Source organism: Bos mutus, chromosome 20 (genome assembly GCF_027580195.1).
Source record: "Bos mutus isolate GX-2022 chromosome 20, NWIPB_WYAK_1.1, whole genome shotgun sequence".
Lineage (NCBI taxonomy): Eukaryota > Metazoa > Chordata > Mammalia > Artiodactyla > Bovidae > Bos > Bos mutus.
Genome location: NC_091636.1, coordinates 14,511,612 through 14,537,541, shown reverse-complemented (window position 1 = coordinate 14,537,541; position 25,930 = coordinate 14,511,612). Strand labels below are relative to the sequence as shown.

Here is a 25,930-nt window from a genome sequence, read left to right as displayed (position 1 = left end):
AGAGAACTTTAACTGTCTTGGCAAGAATACTGGAGTGGGTTGCCATGCCCTCCTCCAAGGAATCTTCCTGACTTAGGGATCAAACTTGCATCTCCTGCATTACAGGCAGATTCTTTACCACTGAGCCAACAGGGAACCCCTCCCCCCAACACACACATATCACATACAGTATAGAATTCCAGAATATACAGTGAAGGAATTGGGTTGGAAGGGATAAAGTGGCTTGGTTGGAGAAGAGGAAGCTTATTTTAATGGTAATGCTTTAGTCACTATTGGAGAAGGAAATGGCAACCCACTCCAGTATTCTTGCCTGGGAAATCCCATGGACGGAGGAGCCTGGCAGGCTACAGTCCATGGGGTCACAAAGAGTCGGACACGACTGAGTGACTTCACTTTTCGCTTTCACTTTAGTTGCTAAGTCATGTCTGACTCTTGTGATGCCATGGACATAGCCTGCCAGAACTCTCTGTCCATGGGATTCTCCAGGCAAGATTACTGGAGTGGGTTGCCATTTCCTTCTGCAGGGGATCTTCCCAACCCAGGAATCAAAGCTGGGTCTCCTGAATTGCAGGCAGATTCTTTACTGACTGAGCTATGAGGGAAGCCTTTATTTTGATAGAGGTTACTTCTAATTTGACAGTTTGTAAAGAATTGCCATTTTGATATTAAGTCCTCTAATCCATGAATATGATATTATCTTCCCATTTTTTTGATGTTCTTTTGTTTCTCTTAGCAGTAGTTTTAAGATTTTGGTGTCCGTGTCTTGCATACATTTTGCTTAAATGTGTCACTAATTTTTAAGATTTCTTGATGTGATTATGAAAGGTTTTTAAAAAAACATTTAAATTGATTTCTAGTTGTATTTAAAATAAACAAAAAGTCTTTTATATGGTTTTATCTGGCCTTTTATCCTTTAAACTTGCTAATGTAACTTCTTATATAGATTCCTCAAGATTTTCTCTGTTCCTCTTAATATTGTCTGTGAATAAACAGTGTTGTTTTTCTTTTTTTCCTTTTCTATATTGCTTTTTATTTCTTTTCCTTACTGTATTATACTGGCTAAGACTGCTAATACAATGTTGAAAGAAGAGGTGAGAGAAGGTATGCTTGTCTTGTTCCTGACCTTAGGTAGAAAGCACTCAGTCTTTCACCATTAAATATAGTACCAGTATGTTTTTGGTAGATGCGCTTTATTAGATTTTTGTCATAAATGTGTGTTTAATCAGATGCTTTTTCTATGGCTGTTGAGGTCATACTGCTTTTCTTTTTTCTCTTAAAATAGTGTATCCTTTTCATCTTGGACTATTAAAGCAACTTTTCATTCCTGGGATAAACTTCACATTGTCATGGTATATTATACTTTTTGTATTAACTGGACTCAATTTGCTAATGTTATGTTAATGATTTTTACTTCTGTGTTCATGAATATTACTTGTCTGTAGTTTTCTTTTGAAGTTTTTGGCTAGATTTGGTATCAACATTTGGTATTAAATGTTAGGTAGAATTCACCACTAAATACACTTAGACTTGAAATTTTCTTTGTAGGAATGTTGTAAACTATGGTTTTATTTTTTAAAGTGGATGAGGATTATTCAAGTTATCTCTTTCTTAGGTGAACTGTCATCATTTGTCTTTTAAGAGATTTGTAAATTTTATCTAAATTATCAAGTTTGTTGACATCAAGTTGTTCACAGTTTCTCTTTCCTTATTGCCTTTTATTGTTTGTAAGAAGTGTAGAGCTAACCCTTCCTACATTCCTGTCATCGATAATTTTTGTCTTAATCTCTTTTTTTCTTGAGTGGTCTGGCCAGAAGTTTTATCGGTTTTATTACTCTTTTTATTAGTTTTATTGGTTTCTTTTGGGGTCGTTGACTTTATCGTTTTTCTGTATTTGATTTCATCTATTTCTGCTGTTCTGCTTGCTTTCAGTTTTATTTCCTCTTCTTTTTTTTTTGTAGTTTCATAAGGTAAAAACCTAGATCATTAGCTATATCACAGATTATTATATATTGTAACTTCATTTTTGTTTAACTAAAATTATTTTCTAATTTCTTTTGTGTTTTCCTCTTTGATCAGTGAGTTATTTCAGTTCAGTTCAGTCGCTCAGTCGTGTCTGACTTTTTGTGACCCCATGGACTGCAGCACTCGAGGCCTCCCTGTCCATCACCAACTCCCAAGGTTACTCAAACTCTTGTCCATTGAGTTGGTGATACCATCTAACCATCTCATCCTCTGTCGTCCGCTTCTCCACCTGCCTTCAATCTTTCTCAGCGTCAGGGTCTTTTCAAATGAGTCAGCTCTTTGCATATCTTTCTGTAATTGACCCTTTGATATATGTCTGTATGAATTTTCTGCGGAGATGTTTTGTCAGTTATTCTTAGGAATTTGAAATCTCTAACTGTAATTGTTGATTGCTTTTGTTCTTTCATTTTTGTTAGCTTTTGTTTCATATATTTGTGATTCTGTTGTTCAGTGTATAACATTTCTGTTTTTTTCATATGGTATGTACCCTTTTCCGTATGAACTGTCTCTCTTTGTTTCTAGAAACATCCTTTGCTTTAAGTCTATTTTGACTGATAATAATATATAGCCAGTCTCCTGGCTATATTGTTTATTGTTTGGATAGTATATACTTTCCATAAATAAAACATTCAGTTCATTTGAATCCTTGAATTTAAAGTGTGTTTGCTGGGTACTTAAAGTATGTAAGTCAGTTTATACTTTATAAACTAGTGTGAAGAATCCCTGCTTTTTGATTGTTCCTGTTGTTGGTCAGTTGCCAAGTCGTGTCCATGTGACCCCTTGGACAGCAGCACGCCAGGCTCCTCTGTCCTCCACTGTCTCCCAGATGGTCTCCCTGTCCATCACCAACTCCCAAGGTTTCTCAAACTCATGTCCTTTGAGTCGGAGATGCCATCCAACCATCTTATCCTCTATCATCCCCTTCTCCTGTGCTCAGTCTTTCCCAGTGTCACGGTCTTTTCCAATGAGTCGGCTCTTTGCATCAGGTGGCCAAAGTTTTGAAGCTTCAGCTGCATCTTCCAGTGAATATTCAGGGTTGATTTTCTTTAGGATTGACTGGTTTGATCTCCAGAAAATGTTTTTGTAAATGATTCTTTAAAAAAATGTTTTTATTTATTTTTGGCTGTGCTGAGTCTTCATTGCTTTTTTTGGGCTTTGTTTAGTTGTGGAGAGCAGAGGCTACTCTTTAGTTGCAGTACGTGGGGTTTTCATTGTGGTAGCTTCTCTTGTTGTGGAGCACAGGCCCTAGGGTGCTTCAGTAGTCAAAAAATGGGGGCTCAGTTGTTGTGGCTCACAAGTCCAGAGCGCAGGCTCAGTAGCTATGGCATGGGCTTAATTGCCCAGTAGCATGTGTGATCTTCCTGGACCAGGGATTGAACTCGTGTCCCCTGCATTGCAAGGCAGATTCTTAATTTGTGGACCACCAGGGAAGCCTGTAAATGACTCTTAAAGGACACAAATTCTTCACACATATATTGTTTTTCAGGTTCAGGTATATAAATCTTAACTCAAACTTTGATTATGACCTATCTTACTGAGAAATTTTTCTTTCTTATGCAACCATTTGGGCAAAATTAGAAATAATATAATTAGTTTAAATGGTATAAAAAGAACTACATTTTCCAGCCCATATGTGTCATACTCTCTGTCTCTTTCTAGTGTACCCAAATTGGCCAACATGTACTGTTACTCTGATTGAACTTTTGACTTAAGTACACTTGGGTTTTTCACCCATCATCACTTAACATTTCTACATCAACCCATATGCAGTTATGTAAGAGTCAGGAAAGCCATCTTACAAAACAATATAAATATCTGGATAACTCAAATTGCAAAGCTATGTATATTACACATGATTATTATCTGTAGTTTTCAGTGAAGAACTTCTGTTAGTAAGTTTTGAGATTCTGAAACAAGGATAAGGGAAAACCAGACATATAGATGAAATTTTAAGAAGACTATATCTTATGAGAAAAATGTGATTTCCATCAGTGTTTCCAGAATGAATTGGTTGTTGATCGTTTCAGAGCCGTATAACATTGGAACATAACTGTGGCTTGCATTGCTATTCTGTTGTGGAACATAGTTTGGTTGGATACAGACTTTCCTATTCTGTTTCTCTTGAATTTTAAAGTCAGGATGCCAAGAATGGAAAAACATTTCGGTCTAGAATTGCCTATATGTTTATTAAGATTATGGTATAGTCTGCTCTTTTAATTTATTTATTGCCACAGCCTGCCCCATGTAAGTTTTTAATTATAAAATTATAATGTTTGACGGAGAGAAGGGAACATAGGCACCCGGAATGAGTCATTTTTGTTGATTATAAATGAGTCAGAATTACATCTTAGGATGAGAGTATCCTCTTGCAATTTTGGTTTTTGGTCTTGATTTTTTTCCCCATTTGTTCTCTTGTTTCTTTTTCTCTTTTTCCCTCCACCCTTTCTGCTCATGTGTATGCTCTTTTGCTCTCTGATATCACTGATGTCTCAGGATTTTTACTAGGCTTCATTTGCAGTGGCCATTGGGTCCTAAACATAAAAGTGAGAACATAATGGCCTATAATAGAATATTTATTAGTTGTAATAGCCAGAGAGTCCTAGTCACTGTTTAAAATCAATACCTGTGAATTTACTGTGAAATAAAAGGGATTTAACACTTGGAACAGTAGGACATTTAATTTCCATTGCTTATGTTAATGATAATAGCATTACTCTCAGTTTCTGAAACAAATTCCTAATGAGCCCAGGTAGTTTAAACCTGTAGCTCCCCTCACAGGTCAGAATTCTCTTTGGAGAATCAATGGGCACCTCACATTAATGGTTCATTAGATTCACCTGGAAAGTTTGTTTAAAACACAGATTTCTGGGGCTTCATCTTCAAAGTGTTGGATTCAGAAGGTTGGGATCGGGTCTGAAAATTAGTATTTCTAATAAGTTCCCAGCTGTTGCTGCTTCTGTTGATCTTGGGACTGCACTTTGAGAACGACTGCTTTATGTCACTTGGATATGGGAATATGACTTTGTATGACACCTGCTATCTCAGGTTGTGAGAGCTGATATTTACCCTGTTAGGTGGAGTGAATGTAAGATGTGCACGGTGAGCAGGCCTATTTATGATATTACAGTATAGAAACTATTGGCTTCTTTGAGAGATTCAACTTTCTTTTTCTAGCTTTTATTTAAATTACATTTGTTTAAGCATAAGCTCAGTGTTCCTGATCAGTTCTGAGTGTCTAATCTCTGGCTGTATGAATCAGATATTCAATACGAAGTTATTCCTGTTTGAATTACAGCAGCTTTTATTGCTTAGATGTTTAATTGGAATATATTTGGTCGAGTGGGAGAAATAAATTTCCTTTTCTCTTTTTAATGCAGCCCGCATGCAAGTAAATAAACTTGAAGTTGGAGGGTGTGCCTTCTATAATAGTGAAAAACCATTATAACTAGACTGATTGGCTGTGGTACCAAGTACCTGGTAACTGCTGCTGCAGCTGCTAAGTCGCTTCAGTCGTGTCCGACTCTGTGCGACCCCATAGATGGCAGCCCACCAGGCTCCCCTGTCCCTGGGATTCTCCAGGCAAGAACACTGGAGTGGGTTGCCATTTCCTTCTCCAATGCATGATAGTGAAAAGTGAAAGTGAAGTCGTTTAGTCGTGTCCGACTCCTAGCGACCCCATGGACTGCAGCCTACCAGGCTCCTCCGTCCACGGGATTCTCCAGGCAAGAGTATTGGAGTGGGGTGCCATTGCCTTCTCTGAGTACCTGGTAAAACCTGCCTTATATTTTGAGAGAATGACTTCTTCTGTGTAGCCTAATTGTAAACATCACTGGATAAGCCTTTATGCCTTCAAAATGATTCATTTATTCTATTCAAGCTGATCTGTGTTGTTTATACATGTGTGTATCAGTAAACTAGACAGCCTTTTTTTTAGTCATATCTGTATGGAAATATCAACATATAGAATGAAAGAAAGGATGATTTTAAAAGATCCTTCACTCTAAGGGCCTTAGCTATCAGTGCATTTAATAGGGGATGACTTCAAGACCAATATCTGTTTCCACCTCCTCTGTTCTGAACAGCAGTGCCTAATAGTCTTGGTTGTAGCGGTGACCGCTTTTTAACCCCCATACCACCCTGACTCTTTTTGCCCCCATGTTTCTCACATATTAACCACATTGGAATCATGTGGACAGTTTGTTAAAATACAGATTGCTAGGCCTCACCCTCAGAGTTTCTGATTCATTCATTGGGTCTGGGTTGGGGCCCAGGAATTGGCACTTCTAAAAAAATGTTCCCAGATGGTGCCTTGGCTGCTGATCTCTGAACCACTGCTTCAATATATAACAGGAAGGTACTAAATTGAACTAATACCTATTCCTCTTAAGTCCTAGTTAGTGTAGGAGCTACTAATAAGGTGTGCCTGTTGCTCTTGTGGCACCCACTACGTAGGAGCTGAGACTTGTTTGGAGATTTTATGGGTAATAGAAAGTGATTCATGCCTTAAAGGAGTGAAAATAAAATGCTATATGAAATCAGAGGAGGGTTATACTTCTTTTTTTTTTTTTTTCTCTAATTTTATTTTATTTTTAAACTTTACATAATTGTATTAGTTTTGCCAAATATCAAAATGAATCCGCCACAGGTATACATGTGTTCCCCATTCCAACCCTCCTCCTCCTCCTCCCCATACCATCCCTCTGGGCCGTCCCAGTGCACCAGCCCCAAGCATCCAGCATCATGCATCGAACCTGGACTGGCAACTCGTTTCCTACATGATATTTTACATGTTTCATTGCCATTCTCCCAAATCTTCCCACCCTCTCCCTCTCCCACAGAGTCCATAAGACTGTTCTATACATCAGTGTCTCTTTTGCTGTCTCGTACACCGGGTTATTATTACCATCTTTCTAAATTCCATATATATGCGTTAGTATACTGTATTTATGTCTTTCCTTCTGGCTTACTTCACTCTGTATAATAGGCTCCAGTTTCATCCACCTAATTAGAACTGATTCAAATGTATTCTGAAGGCTGTCTTTTCACCTTGCTAATAGGAAACTATTAGCAAGGTGAAAAGACAGCCTTCAGAATGGGAGAAAATAATAGCAAATGAAGCAACCGACAAACAACTAATCTCAAAAATATACAAGCAACTCCTACAGCTCAACTCCAGAAAAATAAACGACCCAATCAAAAAATGGGCCAAAGAACTAAATAGACATTTCTCCAAAAAAGACATACAGATGGCTAACAAACACATGAAAAGATGCTCAACATCACTCATTATCAGAGAAATGCAAATCAAAACCACTATGAGGTACCATTTCACACCAGTCAGAATGGCTGCGATCCAAAAGTCTACAAATAATAAATGCTGGAGAGGGTGTGGAGAAAAGGGAACCCTTTTACACTGTTGGTGGGAATGCAAACTAGTACAGCCACTATGGAGAACAGTGTGGAGATTCCTTAAAAAACTGGAAACAGAACTGCCTTATGATCCAGCAACCCCACTGCTGGGCATACACACTGAGGAAACCAGAAGGGAAAGAGACACGTGTACCCCAATGTTCATCGCAGCACTGTTTATAATAGCCAGGACATGGAAGCAACCTAGATGTCCATCAGCAGATGAATGGATAAGAAAGCCGTGGTACATATACACAATGGAGTATTACTCAGCCATTAAAAAGAATACATTTGAATCAGAGGAGGGTTATACTTCTTCTAGAGAAGGCATTTTGGAGGATGAGTAAGGTTTGAATGTGTAGAATTGGGATGGAGTATGTCTCAGGCCCAGGGAGCAACATGATTAAAGGCTGGCTACTTAAGAGTGTACAAGCCATGTTTTATTAGACTTTTGGTATAATCTGTTTCATTTTTGGTGTGCTTTGGTACTTTGTAAAGGAGATCTTGAACTTTTCTAGAAAATGAAAATGATCCCTAATTAATAACTGATACCTAATTAAATAACTCCATACATTTCATGCAAACTTCTGAATTAGCCTGTGTTGCATTCATACATTCCATATAATTTTAATTTGGCAATAAAAGCAAAAGATTCTCCCCCCTTAGATTTAACTTGGTGCTTGATTCTTTTTCCTGAGAGGCAGAGTGAGTTGAGTCTAGGTGTGAATCTGTTTTGGCTAAGGTGCAAGTTTGCAAAGATAAGAGCCTGTCTTCACTTTCTGTGATATCCTGCCAGTACGTATTGATGAATATTTGTGTACCATAAGTTATTTTAAAAACAATCAAAAATCCTTTCCCCACCACACACCATACTAGCAAATACTCTTCAGTTTTAGATGTTTGACATTTCATTGAATTCCCTTCCTCTCTTTTAAATGACTGTTTAAAGAATTAGTATTAACAAATACTTCAGCTTTTTGTGGTTTTTTAATTATCCCTTGGATTTTCTTCTCAGTTTTTGAATTAGAATGTAGGTCTTAGCAGTGGATATATTAAGATGAAAGATATCCTTGGGTTTTAATAAATCAACCAGTGCTTTATCTTAAATGTTAAAAGGCTACTAAATCATATCAACATATCAACTGATTACATCATGTTGATGCTGTGTACCTTTTCCTTAGAACCCTTGAATGCCACATTGCCCCATTTAAAATGTGAAAAACAGTTTTATAGATGTATTAGTGAGAAGTTTTTCCAGATTAAAATATAATGATAAACCCCATGGATCAAGTGATCAAGTGTAAGTTTTCATTCAAAATAAATGTGAACAATACCCTTGGATATTTTTGTCTAATAGCAAATAAATATTTTTATTGAGAGGAAGGAATTTGAGTTTGTGAACAGCAAAATGAGCCTAATGTATGGTTTTTTTTTTTAGCTACATATTCAAAGAATTGAAATCTGCATTAGAGTGATGATTTTTTAAATAAAACAAAGTATTTTTCTATTTTAAGTAACTTTTGTAATGAGAAGATGGAAAACACGAAAAGCATCATCATTCTCTTGGATGTGGCTATCTTCATAAAGTGTCCACACTGTTGACTTAATCCTAAGTGTATTCCTAAAAAAATGTGAAAATGTTAGTTGCTCAGTTGTGTCCCACCGTTTGCAACTCCATGGTCTGTAAACCATCCAAGGCTCCTCTGTCCATCAGATTCTCCAGGCAAGAATACTGGAGTGGGTAGCCATTCCCCTCTCCAGGGGATCTTCTCAACTCAGAGATCAGACTCAGATCTTCTGCATTGCAGGCAGATTCTCTACCATCTGAGCTACCAGGGAAGCCCAAGTGTATTCCTACTCAAGGTCAGAATTACTTTTCTTCTCATTTCTCTCCCTTTGCCATTCATAGTGTGGTTCTCTGCTCTGACTAGCAGACTGGGTATCACCTGAGAGCTTGTTAGACAACAGAATCTTGCATCCCACCATTGGCCCTACCTGTAAATTCTCCATCTTGAACAAGATCACCAAGTAATGCCTCCATACATTAGTTTTAGGAGCAAACCTTGCTCTGTCTTGTGACTGCTGTACCAAAATGGCAACTCATCTCACCTGGACCAGCTAATTTCCTAAGAGGTTACTGAAGTGAAGTGAAGTGAAATAGCTCAGTCATGTCCAACTCTTTGCGACCCCATGGACAGTAGTCTGCACCAGGCTCCTCCGTCCATAAGATTTTCTAGGCAAGAGTACTGGAGTGGGTTGCTGTTTCCTTCTCCAGGGAATCTTCCCGACCTAGGGATCGAACCCAGGTCTCCCACATTGATAGACAGATGCTTTACCATCTGAGCCACCAGGGGACCAGTCAGTAATAAATGACCACTAGGTACCTGGATCTTGACTTCCTTATGACACCATTCTCTGTTGAGTAAGCAAACAGAAATGGTTGTGTTGCTGTGGGTTTTTTAATTCTCTTTTGGGAGAGTGAGGTTTGGAAAGATACTAGATAACATCTAATAATATTATTACTATTCATTTGTATAATAAAAGAGCTTAAACCATTTTTCTTGAGAGAGAAAGATCACAGGATTGGGTAAATTTTTCTTTTTCTTTTATGTAATCTATTGCAGCTGCAATGTTTGGCTTTTGAGTTAATGTTTGGAAACTTATGAAGAAGTTGGGCAATGTTCAAGATTTTGTTTTATTGAAGGATAGAAATGAGTCTTTTAAAAACTGAGAAAAGTCTTCATATAGGTAATGGAAAGTAGCATTCGGACAATACCTAAGACCATTTCCCTTATTTGTCATCCCTTGTCATTTTGCTTTGGGCTTTGGCCACTTACTTTTGCTTTGAGAATGCTTTTAAAAAACTTAATTTTTTTTTTTAATTTACAACAGAATATACCTGTCACTTCATCATTGTGGGTATCATTTGCTCCGCTAATCTGATTGCCTTTGATCATAATGTAAAAAAGGTTTCTGGACATTTTATATGCATTGTTAAAATCTTTGCCAGATGTGTTGGGAAACATGCATTAGGTACTGCATGTTTAAGCTCGTAACACTGACACTGAAACTCCTAATTCTCCTGAACATTGATGATAAGATCAGAATCCTAATCACTGTAAGGGAAAACACAGCAGAGGGCATGCTGTAAAAATCATAATTTATTTTATGTGGCTTGCCACGGTTTATTGGCATAGACTAAGCTGTGTGTGTACACACGCACACATGCACTCAGTCGTGTCCAACTCTTTGGAATTCCATGACTGTAGCACTCCAGGCTCCTCTTCCATGGACTTTCCAGGCAAGAATACCAGAGCAGGTTGCCATTTCCTTCTCCAGGGGATCTTCCCAATCAAGGGATCTAACCTGAGTCTTGGGCATCTCCTGCATTGCCAGGCAGATGCTTTACCTCTGTGGCACCAGGGAAGCCCACACGCTAAGCTTAGTTTTTAATTACATGATACAGTTATCATGCAAAGATAACTTACTTTCCTTAGTTTTATTTTTATGCATTTCACAACTGTCAAAACACAAGATAGTTAAAGTATACTTCTTAATGGAGCCACTAAAGTGATACCTTATTCTTGGTGCATGATGGGTTGGGGGGTGATGGGCAGAAAAGGTGGAGTTGTATGTAATGTTTAAAATACTAAAGAAAGTGAAAGTGAAGTTGCTCAGATGTATCTGACTCTTTGCGACCCCATGGACTGTAGCCTACCGGGCTCCTCCGCCCATGGGATTTTCCAGGCAAGAATACTGGAGTGGGTTGCCATTTCCTTCCCCAGGAGATCTTCCTGACCAAAGGATTGAAACCAGGTCTCCTGCATTGTAAGTAGACGGTTTATCATCTGAGCTACCAGGGAAGTCCTTAAAATATGAAGTATGTGAATTTAATATTTTCTGGGATAACTAAATCAAAATGATTATTCAAGAAATTAAGTTCTACTTTAGCTTAAAAAAATAAATTGGGAACTTATTCTGTGCTTGATATTGCTGTTGGATGTTAGAGATACAAGATGAATTAAGATGGGATCTCAGCCAGGGAGGATGGGAGTTTGCCAGCAGTTTTTCTTTTGTTTAGCTGTACCTTCTGAATTTTTATGAACGTATCTTATGTAATAAAAAAATACAAAATTCCTATTTAAAATGTCTTATTCCACCTCTACCCATCTACTATATTAGAGGAAGAAGGTATAGTTATAGATGATTTTACTCTAAGAAGGTTGGTGCTAAGACAGATTTATTCATTGAGTGTTGTTGGTCGGTCCTTTGTGGTGAAAGAAAGGGCAATAACTACAGACTAGTGACTTCACTTTTCACTTTCATGCATTGGAGAAGGAAATGGCAACCCACTCCAGTGTTCTTGCCTAGAGAATCTCAGGGACGGGGGAGCCTGGTGGGCTGCCATCTATGGGGTCACACAGAGTCGGACACGACTGAAGCGACTTAGCAGCAGCAGCAGCTGTTTAAGAAAGGTTTCTTGGAGGAAATGAGTGGTTCTTATATAGTAATTATTAAAGAAAAGTGGGAAGCCTGTTCCAGGCAGAGGATGAATAAGCAGAGAGAGCATGAAACATGGTGTGCATTGGGAATTTTAAGTACTTTGGTAGCAGATGAGAGACTGGTGGGGCTTATGATCAGATCAGATCAGATCAGATCAGTCGCTCAGTTGTGTCCAACTCTTTGCAACCCCATGAATCACAGCACGCCAGGCCTCCCTGTCCATCAACAACTCCCAGAGTTCACTCACACTCACGTCCATCGAGTCAGTGATGCCATCCAGCCATCTCATCCTCTGTCATCCCCTTCTCCTCCTGCCCCCAACCCCTCCCAGCATCAGAGTCTTTTCCAGTGAGTCAACTCTTCGCATGAGGTGGCCAAAGTACTGGAGTTTCAGCTTTAGCATCATTCCTTCCAAAGAAATCCCAGGGCTGATCTCCTTTAGAATGGACTGGTTGGATCTCCTTGCAGTCCAAGAGACTCTCAAGAGTCTTCTCCAACACCACAGTTCAAAAGCATCAATTCTTCGGCACTCAGCCTTCTTCACAGTCCAACTCTCACATCCATACATGACCACAGGAAAAACCATAGCCTTGACTAGACAAACCTTTGTTGGCAAAGTAATGTCTCTGCTTTTGAATATGCTATCCAGGTTGGTCATAACTTTCCTTCCAAGGAGTAAGCATCTTTTAATTTCATGGCTGCAGTCACCATCTGTAGTGATTTTGGAGCCCCAAAAAATAAAGTCTGACACTGTTTCCACTGTTTCCCCATCTATTTCCCATGAAGTGGTGGGACCGGATGCCATGATCTTCATTTTCTGAATGTTGAGCTTTAAGCCAACTTTTTCACTCTCCACTTTCACTTTCATCAAGAGGCTTTTGAGTTCCTCTTCACTTTCTGCCATAAGGGTGGTGTCATCTGCATATCTGAGGTTATGAAGGGTCTGTTATTCTATGTTCAGTAATTTGTGCTCATGAAGGATTTGAAACAGGAGAGTAATTCTGTTTTTATACTTGTAAAAAATATTTAGCATTCCTCCACTTAATTTTAATCTAAATATACACTAAAATGGGCATTATAGGAACTGATATCATTTTCTTTTCTCTTAACAGCAGAAGGACTTGAAATACTAAAGGAAATGTGACTTATCTGCTTTTTGCATTATGTAGAAAGGTTTCTGTAAGTGGAACTCTTGCCAGTCCTGTAGCATGAGCTCTACTGATATCATCAGGTCTAATCTAAAAGCACCAAGAGTGACCTCTCTGGCCAGCTTCCTTTTGGGGTCTAACAATTTTACATCTTTGTGGGCCTTTACCACTTCTCTTGCTGCTGAAAGTGTCTGCTTCAGCTCATATCTAAAGTTTTCATTGGTGCAAACCTAAAGATAGTTTTATTAATGTCTTGAGACTTGTCCTTCTTGGCCCTGGTGACCAAGAGTTAGTGGTGATTTCATGGTCTGTGTTAGGGTTGGAAGCGGAGCATACTAGGTAGGTGCTAATAGACTTCCTTGGCCTTGGTGTTGTCTTTTGGGAAGAGGGCTTAAACTAGAAATTTTGCCTCTACGTAGCAATCCTGCCTGTTAAAAAAGATAAACAACTGAAAGTGATTTAGAAGTGTCTCTTCCTACTGTCTTACTCTGAGATCTTTTCCCTTTTAGCAAGTGGTATCCTTGTTCAACGTGTTTTAAAAAGGGGATTGGCAGTTCAGTTCAATCACTGAGTAATGTCCATCTCTTTGCAACCCCATAGACTGTAGCATGCCAGGCCTCCCTTTCCATCACCAACTCCTGGAGTTTACTCAAACTTATGTCCATCGAGTCGGTGATGCCATCCAACCATCTCATCCTCTGTTGTCCCCTTCTCCTCTCGCCTTCAATCTTTCCCAGCATCAAGGTCTTTTCAAATGAGTCAGCTCTTTGCATCAGGTGGCCAAAGTATTGGAGTTTCAGCTTCAGCATCAGTCCTTCCAATGGACATTCAGGACTGATCTCCTTTAGGATGGACTGGTTTGATCTCCTTGCAGTCCAAGGGACTCTCAAGAGTCTTCTCCAACACCACAATTCAAAAGCATCAATTCTTTGGCACTCAGCTTTCTGTATAGTTCAACTCTCACATCCATATGTGACTACTGGAAAAACCATAGCCTTGACTAGATGAATCTTTGTTGGCAAAGTAATGTCTCTGCTTTTCAATATGCTGTCTAGGTTGGTCATAACTTTCCTTCCAAGGAGTAAGCGTCTTTTAATTTCATGGCTGCAGTCACCATCTGCAGTGATTTTGGAGCCTCAAAATAAAGTCAGCCACTGTTTCCCCTGTTTCCCCATCTATTTGCCATGAAGTGATGGGACTGGATGCCATGATCTTTGTTTTATGAATGTTGAGATTTAAGCCAACATTTTCACTCTCCTCTTTCACTTTCATCAAGAGGCTCTTTAGTTCCTCTTCACTTTCTGCCTTAAGGGTGGTGTCATCTGCATATCTGAGGTTATTGATATTTCTCCCAGCAATCTTGATTCCAGCTTGTACTTCATCCAGCCCCGCATTTCTCATGATGTACTTTGCATATAAGTTAAATAAGCAGGGTGACAGTATACAGCCTTGACGTACTCCTTTTCCTATTTGGAACTAGTCTGTTGTTCCATGTCCAGTTCTAACTGTTGCTTCCTGACCTGAATACAGATTTCTCAGGAGGCAGGTCAGGTGGTCTGGTATTCCCATCTCTTTGAGAATTTTCCACAGTTTATTCTGATCCACATAAAGGCTTTGGCATAGTCAATAAAGCAGAAGTAGATGTTTTTCTTGCTTTTTCTATGAACCAACGGATATTGGCAATTTGAACTTTGATCTCTGCCTTTTCTAAAACCAGCTTGAACATCTGGAAGTTCATGACTCACGTACTGCTGAAGCCTTGGCTTGGAGAATTTTGAGCATAACTTTACTAGCATGTGAGATGAGTGCATTTGTGTGGTAGTTTGAGCATTCTTTGACATTGCCTTTCTTTGGGATTAGAATGAAAACTGACCTTTTCCAATCCTGTGGCCACTGCTGAGTTTTCCAAATTTGCTGCCATATTGAGTGCAGCACTTTCACAGCATCAAATTTCAGGATGTGGAATAGCTCAACTGGAATTCCATCACCTCCACTAGCTTTGTTCATAGTGATGCATCCTAAGGCCCACTTGACTTCACATTCCAGGATGTCTGGCTCTAGGTGAGTGATCACACCATCGTGATTATCTGGGTTATAAAGATCTTTTTTGTATAGTTCTTCTGTGTATTCTTGCCACCTCTTCTTAATATCTTCTGCTTCTATTAGGGCCATACCATTTCTGTCTTTTATTGATCCCGTCTTTGCATGAAATGTTTCCTTGGTATCTCTGATTTTCTTGAAGATATTTCTAGTCTTTTCCTTTCTATTGTTTTCCTCTATTTCTTTGCATTGATGGCTGAGGAAGGCTTTCTTATCTCTCCTTGCTATTCTTTGGAACTCTGAATGCAAATGGGTATATCTTTCCTGTTCTCCTTTGCTTTTTGCTTCTTTTCTTTTCACAGCTATTTGTAAGGCCTCCTCAGACAGCCATTTTGCTTTTTTGCTTTTGTTTTCCTTGGGGATGGTCTTGAGCCCTGTCTCCTATACAGTGTCACAAACCTCTGTCCATAGTTCATTACGCACTCTGTCTATCAGATCTAGTCCCTTAATTCTATTTCTCACTTTCACTGTATAATCGTTAGGGATTTTGGGTCATACCTGAAAGGTCTAGTTGTTTTCCCTTCTTTCTTCAATTTAAGTCTGAATTTGGCAATTAGAAGTTTGTGATCTGAGCCACAGTCAGCTCCTGGTCTTGTTTTTGCTGAATGTATAGAGCTTCTCCATCTTTGGCTGCAAAGAATATAATCAATCTGATTTTGGTGTTTACCATCTGATGATGTTCATGTGTAGAGTTTTCTCTAGTGTTGTTGGAAGAGGGTGTTTGCTATGACCAGCACATTCTCTTGGCAGAACTCTATTAGTCTTTGCCCTGCTTCATTTTGTACTCCAAGGCCAAATTTGCCTATTACTCCAGGTGTTTCTTGACTTCCTACTTTTGCAATCCAGTCCCCTATAATGAAAAGGACATCTTTTTTGGGTGTTAATTCTAGAAGGTCTTTTAGGTCTTCATAGAACTGTTCAACTTCAGCTTCTTCAGCATTACTGGTTGGGGCATAGACTTGGATTACTGTGATATTGAATGGTTTACCTTGGAAATGAACAGAGATCATTCTGTTGTTTTGAGATTGCATCCAAGTACTGCATTTTGGACTCTTTTGTTGACTGTGATGGCAACTCTATTTCTTCTGAGATTCTTGCCCACAGTAGTAGATATAATGGTCATCTGAGTTAAATTTGCCCGTTCCAGTCCATTTTAGTTTGCTGATTCCTAAAATGTCACTGTTTACTCCTGCCATCTCCTGTTTGATCACTTCCAATTTGCTTTGACTCATGGACCTAACATTCCAGGTTCCTATGCAATATTGCTCTTTACAGCATTGGACCTGACTTCCATCACTAGTCACATCCACAACTGGGTGTTGTTTTTGCTTTGGCTCCCTCTCTTCATTCTTTCTGGAGTTATTTCTCCACTGATCTCCAGTAGCATATTGGGCACCTACCTTCCTAGGGAGTTCCTCTTTCAGTGTCCTATCTTTTTGCCTTTTCATACTGTTCATGGGGTTCTCAAGGCAAGAAAACTGAATTGGTTCGCCATTCCCTTCTCCAGTGGACCACATTTTGTCAGAACTCCACCATGACCCATCCGTCTTGGGTGGCCCTACACAGCATGGCTCATAGTTTCATTGAGTTAGACAAGGCTGTGTCCATGTGATTAGATTGTTTAGTTTTCTGTGATTGTGGTTTTCAGTCTGTCTGCCCTCTGATGGAGAAGGATAAGAGGCTTATGAAAGCTTCCTGATTGGAGAGACTGATTGAGGGGGATACTGGGTCTTGTTCTGAGGGGCCATGCTCAGTAAATCATTAATCCAATTTTCTGTTGATGGGTGGAGCTGTGTTCCCTCCCTTCTATTTACCTGGGGCCAATGACTGAGCGGCTTCACTTTCACTTTTCACTTTCATGCATTGGAGAAGGAAATGGCACCCCACTCCAGTGTTCTTGCCTGGAGAATCCCAGGGACGGGGGAGCCTGGTGGGCTGCCATCTATGGGGTCACACAGAGTTGGACATGACTGAAGCGACTTAGCAGCAGCAGCAGTAGCAAACTATGGTGGAGATAATGAAGATAATGGTGACCTCCCTCTAAAGACGGGCTTGGCAGGCAAGGCATTGTTAGTTGCTGCATTGGTGAACTTCAGTGTTTCCTTTGCTTAATCTACCACTTCCCTGTTGTTTCCTTTGTAACTGTCTTATATAAGATGCCTTTGGTAATTTGGAGTTTTCTGCATGTAGTCATGAATTTTCCCCCATGTCAAAGAAAACTTGTGAGCTCTCTTCCCCTAGTTAGTATAGCTATGCATGTTTTGCCCTCTGTCACACCTGCTCTCTCCTCGTGTTGCTTGAGTCACACAATTTCCCTGCTGAGAGTTTGGAACCTCTTGCGATCATCTGACTTTCAAGACACACACAGTTCTGCATTCCTTTATCTTGGAGGTTCTTAGCCACTTCCTACTGTCCAGACTCCTGCTTTTTGCAGTATTCTTCCCTAAACACATGACACATGATTGTTTGTTTTTAGTCATCAAATGGTTCATTAAATCAAGAGTTAAAAATACCCTATACGTGTACCAATTGTGTCCTACTTTTTTCCTCCCTCTTTTTCATTTTCCATGGTCCTGCTAGTTTCTCTCCTTTAAGGTTCATGATATAATATTGATTGTTCAGTATATGATTAACTGATGCTAGTGGCTGGGCAGTGGTATTTGATGCTTTGCTGCTGCTGTTGCTAAGTCGCTTCAGTTGTGTCTGACTCTGTGCGACCCCATAGATGGCAGCCCACCAGGCTCCCCCGTCCCTGGGATTCTCCAGGCAAAAACACTGGAGTGGGTTGCCATTTCCTTCTCCAATGCATGATAGTGAAAAGTGAAAGTGAAGTCGCTCAGTCGTGTCCGACTCTCAGCAAGCCCATGGATTGCAGCCTACCAGGCTCCTCCATCCATGGGATTTTCCAGGCAAGAGTACTGGAGTGGGGTGCCATTGCCTTCTCCAATTTGATGCTTTAATACTGAGTAAAATTGAATAGTCACATGTGACTTATGTCAGATAGGCCTATCACTTTTATGCATAAAGTGGCTTGGCTAAAACTGACTCCATATAATGTAGCAACAGCTTTATATAGAAATATATTAAAATCATTGTAAAAATAATTCAAAGAATGTATGACAGGGTTTTCACTGCTCATGAAATAAGTTATCAATCTGGGTGCTTCAAGGATATAAGATGAATTAACATTAGTTTTTGTTGTATTTTATTTAAAATAAGTTTGGTTGGGATCATCTGTGTTCCTTCACCATTTATTACTTTTATCCTTGTCTTTGTACACTTTAGAGGAGAGATACTCTGTAGGACAGTCTGATCGCTTTTGTTCTCCAAGTAGTAGCTCACTTGGCAGAGCAGCTCTCAGGGAAACTGTTAATCAGGAAGAGGAGTTTGGGGGTGGGGGGGTGTGTAGTGGGGAAGAGGTTTGTAGGAAATTTATAGCATACACATCGAAGATACTTTGATTACCATTGAAAAATATTTTTCATATATATGTTATCCGTATAATAACAGGTTGTGTACTGTAAAATAGAAAAGGTTTTGTTTTTCAGTCTCCATGTGATAACTTTCCCCAGAGCCACTGTTAACAGTTTGTGTATCCTTTCTGTCATTTTCTGTGTAGTTTTATATTAAATGTGAAATACAGTTTTATGTGGTTTACATAAATGACCCTTTAAAATACTCTTGTTGGTTTACATAGTTACTTTTTAGCTGATCTGTGTTCAGAAAATTAGTGATAGGATTGTTCTCTTGGGTCCTTGAGTCGCCAGCAGTGTTGTAGCAGACATCTTTGTGCTCCTGCTGTTTCTCTAGGATGCCGCGATGCCTTGAGGTAGAATTACTGAGTCAAGAAATATGCTGCTTTTATATATAGATAGATACATTTAGATAGATGTTGCCAGACCCCTCTCCAACAAGTGTGAGCTTTTTCAATTCAATATAAAAGTACTCATTTTACCTTCATAACCCACTTGAATGGCAAAGTATCTTAGGTGTGAATTTTTTTAAGATAATAACTTGATATCTCATTGCTTAAGCATTTATTAAAAGTTACTGGTTGGAAAAAACCCTTTAGAAATAAAATACTGGGGAAATTGGTCATTAAGAGTCCATTCCTTCTATGTGTAGTTGGTTGGGACATAGCTTAACTGTTTTACAGGATCAGTCCATGTTTAAAGGTTATCACTGAAGGGAAATTTAACATGTCCTTCAAGCTAAGCATGTCCATAATATGCTGTTATGTAAACTGTATAATCAGGAAATACTATTTGGAGAAAATGCCTCATTTTGCAATTTGACTTACTTTTATTTGAGCTTTAGAACATACAAAGCACACATTAGTATTTGCTTAAGATGATTATTTACACATAAACAATATTTATTTTATCACAGATCATGTAAGTGTCACTTTACTTCACACGTGTTGCCTTGTATAAGCAGGGAGTCCTGTTTCTTCTGATGGGTGCTCACTGCCTGGAGATGGCAGGATTAATGCTGCTGCTGGCTTGCCTGCCATTTACGGGAGTGGAATCATGGCATGGTGGGAAAGAGTTGGGAAGATTCAGATTTAAATCTCAAAGTGATATGACTTTTGAGTTAGTTGTTGAACTTCTGGTAGGTTCAGTTTTCTCTGTGTGTAAAATAGTTTGATAGTTCCTGTTATTGGTGTTTTTGTAGAGTGGAAATACTGTGTATTAATAAGTACCTGAACATAGATGGTACTCAATGGCTTGTAACCATTAACAGTCTTTGAGAATTTTTCATCTTTCGAATGCTTTAGGAATTGATTTCAGGATGATTTTTGGAGAAAAAAGGAAGTTCTCCTAATTTGCAATGGAGTCACTTTGGCATACTCAGTGAACTGGTAGAATAGTAATAATTGGCAACTTCTGTGAATGCTGGCCACTTTATAATTAAAAACAAATAAATTAATTTTTAGAAATTAAATTAACATTAATTATATTTATATTAATATATAATTAATATTAATATAACATCACTATTATTAATAAATAATTATATTAATGATATAATTTAATTTTGTAAATTAAATTTTATAATGTTTATAAATTAAAACAAACTGTTGCCAAACTGTTGTCTCTCCTAGTAGAGCAGTTTATTTTAGATAACATTTTATTAGTTCTAAGTCTTGTTTTAAAAACAAAGATTTTAAAAAAGATTGCTTCTATTTCTGGCAACATGTAGGATTAGAAATGCTTACTGATACAACTCAACTAAACACATGCATGTGTTCAGTCATGTCCAGTTCTTTGTGGCCGCCTGTAGTCCACCAGGCTTCTCTGTCCATGGGATTTTCCAGGCAAGAATACTGGAGTGGGTTGCCATTTCCTCTTCTAGGGGATATTCCCAACCCAGGGATCAAACCTACGTCTCTTGTGTCTCCTGCTTTGCAAGTGGATTCTTTAACACTAGTGCCACCCGGGAAGCCCTCCACTAAACATGTAGATGATATGTCACAGTATACATATGCACGTGTTTGCTTTATATACTAAAAATATATAAATTTAAAACACATAGAAATCTTTTAAATAAATAGCTGAGCTGGTGGAAGAGTAAAGGAATTTTTATAAGGCTGGAGTCAGTTAATGCTATAGATGTGAAGTGTGCTCTGAAAGTACTTGCCAATTCCTGGTCACCTAAAGCCTGAATTGTGACAGTCTCTGAACATGGCACAGGAGATAAAGGCTGAGCAGTGAAGAAAGACAGATAATATAAGGATTATATATAATATAATATACTGTGGATAATATAAGGATTCCCAAAGGGAAACATCCCCCCAGAAGAAACCCATCAAGAAGAATCCTTAACCATAATACCACACTCATACTCTTCTGGAGTCAGAATTCGTACTATCTGTGTGGCTTAGAGAAAAAAATTGAAGTGGACTGATAGTGAATCTAGCAGAGGAGAACACATATATCTGGAAGAATGCTCTTTCAACCAATACTTTAAAGAGTCCTCAGATTGAGAGTCCCAAGAATATGAGCTCTTATCTAATATGAGAGTCAGCAGAAAAACAAACTATATAAACAAACTGTATTAGAGTTTATCTCAAAGATTCAGATACTAGAATTACTCTATAGGAAATAAATCAACATATCTGCTGTATAGGAGCAAGTAAGATTGAGAATATGATGCAGGATGATGAGAACCAAAATTCACCAGATTTGCAGATGATCCAAAAAGACCTATAAATGATACACACATAGTAATTTGAATGAAAAAACAGATTAAACAGACTAGACACAGTAAAGGGAGGGAAGATAAACCTGAAGAGACCAAGATTAAAAATAGAAAAGTTTAAGAGATATGGAGGGACAGAATGGAAATGTCTAAGATGTTGAATCGCAATCTTGGAAAATAGGATGGAGGATACATAATTCAAAGGTGTAATAACTGAGACTGATCTAGAATTGGTGACGTGTACAAATCCTCAGACATAGGAAGCCAACGAATACTAAATCAGGTAAATCAAAGGAAATTCATACTTATAAACATGATAGCAAAACTGCAGAATGTTGAAGACTTTGGCAGTAGAGGAAGCAATTACAGAGAAAAGACACATAACCCAGAAAGGCAGCTCATATTTTAAAGCAAAAGTAGAAGCCAGAAGATAGTATGATATACTCAAAGTGATAAGGAAAAAAAGTCATCAGCCTAGATATTCTGTAGTTAGGTATCATCATTCAAGCGTAATGCAAACGCAAAAAATTTTCAAACTGAAAGCATAACCAAAGTTGTAATTGTTTTGTGACTTAGGAAGAAGAGAGGAAGAAAGTCAGGTGGTAGGGGAAGAGCCGTGAGATGATTAGGAGGTTGTTTGTGAGTTAGTCTTCCCATGAGCCCCAGAATAGTTAGTAAATTCCATTAAAAAATTAAGAAGCACCTTGTGTGAGTTGATTGCTTCTGATGACTGATAAAAGCTGGATTTGGTTGTCTTTGCATTTTATAAGGCTGAACACTGATGTCATTGTTGAAATACAGAGATGGAAGAGTGGTGAATTGAGGAGTAGGAGCTCAGACCCTGTGGGCGCGGGGTGGGGGGATGGCTGTGAATGAACGCTCTTAAGGCTATGATATTGAGGTTTAGACCAAGTTTAATGAGCTCTCCCAGGAGAAAGGGATGACCTGGCTGACATATATAGGAAAAAAATCATCTTAAATTTGCCATTTGAAATAGAATCCCATTCACAGTAAGTTACATAGTCAAGACTAATCTACTTGCTCATTGTTTAGTAGACCAGGCCACAGAGCTGATGAAAACAGCTGCATTTCAGAATATATTCTTATCTCTGTAAATTTTCTTTTTGAAAAGTCTTTCCTAAACTTTGATGGAGAACTAGCTTAAATTGTTAATGTATGTATGTAATTTCATCAGATTGGCTATATTAAAGTGAGTCTAAGATTGGTTAAAACCTCAAGAACAAAGCAGGTTCTTAGACCAGGGACAGAATTTCAGCTGAGGTCACTATGATGAACAGAGTCTACATTTTGACTACTCTTTGGATTTTATTAAAGTGCCCATATAATTATTTGTTCATTTGTGAATTATGGACATAATAAGATGCTGTATCTCCTAGGGACTTAACCAATTAGTTTTATATGAAATATGAAAATTGATCTCTTGACAGCCAAGTGGTTGGGAAGGCTAAAAGTGATTTATATTCTTTGTTTTATGTATATTAAACCCAGAATAATTATCAAGTTTGATTACATAAATCTTAGTTGGCATGTGTTTTAGGAGTCTTTTCTCCTTTATGTATTGGGGGAAACAAATTCCTTTTGAACCAAGTAGGGCATAATAAGTAAAATACTTCAGAACCTGTTCCTTGTGATTTTATTCTTAAGTGCAATAAAATTAAATTTTGTAAGCATTCTGTCATTTTTAGGTAGAAAGATGATATCTAGATGTTTATAGAATATAATGTTGAAAGACATGGTTAATCTGGTACAGGACTATCAGTGCACAATTTAAAAATAAATGTCAAGCAAAAGCATTTAATCTTGTGGGAAATCTAAGGCAAGATGCTAAAATATCACTTTAAAATTATTATTTTTTAAAGTACTCAACTTGTGAGTGTTCCAAAGAAAGTATTTATTACTGCTATTCAGGGACACACCCTTCAAGTGGAAAATAAAACTTAAATTATGGTCATGTAAGTTTTTATGTGAGAAACTCAGGCCATTTATGCTGGTATAGCTTGTCACGTTTTCCTTTAGAAATGGCTTGGCAAATTTGTCAGTGACTCACTACCCGTCCTGAAAGTATCAATAAAATGATACCGTGTAGCAATCAGACCTCAGACCCTCCTCAGTTCAGTTCAGTCGCTCAGTCTCAGTCGTGTCTGACTCTTTGCGACGCCATGAATCGCAGCACGCCAGGCCTCCCTGTCCATCACCAACTCCCAGAGTTCACTCAAACTCACGATTATCAAGTTGGTGATGCCATCCAGCCATCTCATCCTCTGTCGTCCCCTTCTCCTCCTGCCCCCAATCCCTCCCAGCATCAGAGTCTTTTCCAATGAGTCAACTCTTCACATGAGGTGGCCAAAGTACTGGAGTTTCAGCTTTAGCATCATTCCTTCCAAAGAAATCCCAGGACTGATCTCCTCTAGAATGGACTGGTTGGATCTCCTTGCAGTCCAAGGGACTCTCAAGAGTCTTCTCCAATACCACAGTTCAAAAGCATCAATTCTTTGGCAATCAGCTTTCTTCACAGTCCAACTCTCACATCCATACATGACTACTGGAAAAACTATAGCCTTGACTAGATGGACCTTTGTTGGCAAAGTAATGTCTCTGCTTTTGAATATGCTATCTAGGTTGGTCATAACTATCCTTCCAAGGAGTAAGCGTCTTTTAATTTCATGGCTGCAGTCACCATCTGCAGTGATTTTGGAGCCCAGAAAAATAAAGTCTGACACTGTTCCCACTGTTTCCCCATTTATTTCCCATGAAGTGATGGGGCCAGATGCCATGATCTTCGTTTTCTGAATGTTGAGCTTTAAGCCAACTTTTTCACTCTCCTCTTTCACTTTCATCAAGAGGCTTTTTAGTTCCTCTTCACTTTCTGCCATAAGGGTGGTGTCATCTGCATATCTGAGGTTATTGGTATTTCTCCTGGCAATCTTGATTCCAGCTTGTGCTTCTTCCAGCCCAGCATTTCTCATGATGTATTCTGCATAGAAGTTAAATAAGCAGGGTGACAATATACAGCCTTGACGTACTCCTTTTCCTATTTGGAACCAGTCTGTTGTTCCATGTCCAGTTCTAACTGTTGCTTCCTGACCTGCATACAGGTTTCTCAAGAGGTAGGTCAGGTGGTCCGGTATTCCCATCTTTCAGAATTTTCCACATTTTATTGTGATCCACACAAGACCCTCCTAGGACTCATTTAAAGTTCCTGTTTAACTGTCCTCCCGCCCCACCCTCAAAGGTAAGGGGAGGGAGCTATATACAATGGGAAAGTGAGATTTATGAAATAAAAAATATTCTCGGTCTCTAGGAGGAAAGATTAATGTTTCTCTTCTTTCTCTTCTAGACTCTCCTTTTATTCGGGCCACTCTTCATTCTCCATGTACTGCATGATGTTCGTGGCAGTAAGTACTTTGGGTCTGTTGGTGGTGGGTTATGTGTGCGGGCACTTCATATATTCGGGTTTGGTGTTTTCTCCTGTGCGAATGCCTCTGACATTCTCATTGGCCTAACTGCCCAAGTCAACTGGAAGCCACTGCTTGTTGCACTAAGTTCAGAAGAGGAATGGATGGCTGCCTGTACTCTGCCAAGGCCAGTTAAAATTGTTTGAAATGACTTTGTCCTTCATCTAGAAGAAGCAGACAGGTGCATTGTATAGCAAGCTGCAAATTGGCAACCTTCAGGATAAGAGGGAATCTTTACTCTTGAAGCAGACAAGTGGTCAAAGCTACTTGTCACTTTTCTGACAGTGGTAGAATCCTAAACAGATCATCAGGTCTGCAAGTCTGGTGCTAAGAATGAGGTGACATGTCCCCTTACTCTGGGCCATGTTTTCTGAAGAGGTTTTCTGGAATATACAGACAGCTCCTGTGTCATCTCAGCAGGTCACTGCTCTGAAATCCAAGCCAAGGTGGTGCTGCTGCTCCTTGTAGCCTCTCCCTGAGCCGGAGTCCTGGCCTCATTTGCACAGTGTGGGTGCTGAGTGGCCTGGCTTTCCCTGCATGGGGGGCTGCTGGGGTGAGGAATTGTGATTATTGGATGTGATGGCAGCTCTGTTGCTCTCATCTGAGCAAGTCTTATTTTCCTTCCACTTGGGGAAACATTGCCCAGACTGCTTTCCATGGACTAGAAAGGTTTCAGCTTCAGGAGCTTGTCATCAGTACAGCCTGCAGGAGCAATTTTAGTTGCACTTGTATTATACAAAGTCAGCAGTGAAGAGTTAGAGAAGACTGGCACCCATATTTTGCATATAAAACTAGAGATGAATGTGTATCGAGAGCAATTAGTGGAAGACCAGGCTTTAGGGCACTACAAGGGGTTTTCAAAGGTCAATTTAACTGACTTATTTTTATCAATCCTCTGTCTCTTTATGTATAAAATTATCAAAATTTGGTGGGAAAAGGAGATCTCTATCCTTACAGATCAGCTGTAATTTTTCTTTGTAAGTGGACTTTTATATAGTTGTGCTGTGTAAATTTGCTGTTGTCTGGCTGTTTTCAGTTACCCTTTCCCCTAAGATCACAAGTACTGTATAA

At 38.9% G+C, this 25,930-nt stretch overlaps 1 protein-coding gene across 2 annotated transcripts in view; it reads left to right on the top strand.

The window, feature by feature from the left end:
- The window catches only part of PLPP1 (phospholipid phosphatase 1), a 105,583-nt gene that overhangs the window by 67,729 nt on the left and 11,924 nt on the right, over nucleotides 1–25,930 (top strand). For both annotated transcript variants that reach the window (XM_005887380.3, XM_005887379.3), the window contains exon 4: nucleotides 24,742–24,799. In XM_005887380.3, coding sequence (XP_005887442.2) covers nucleotides 24,742–24,799 — 58 coding nt within the window. The remainder of the gene's footprint in view (nucleotides 1–24,741; nucleotides 24,800–25,930) is intronic.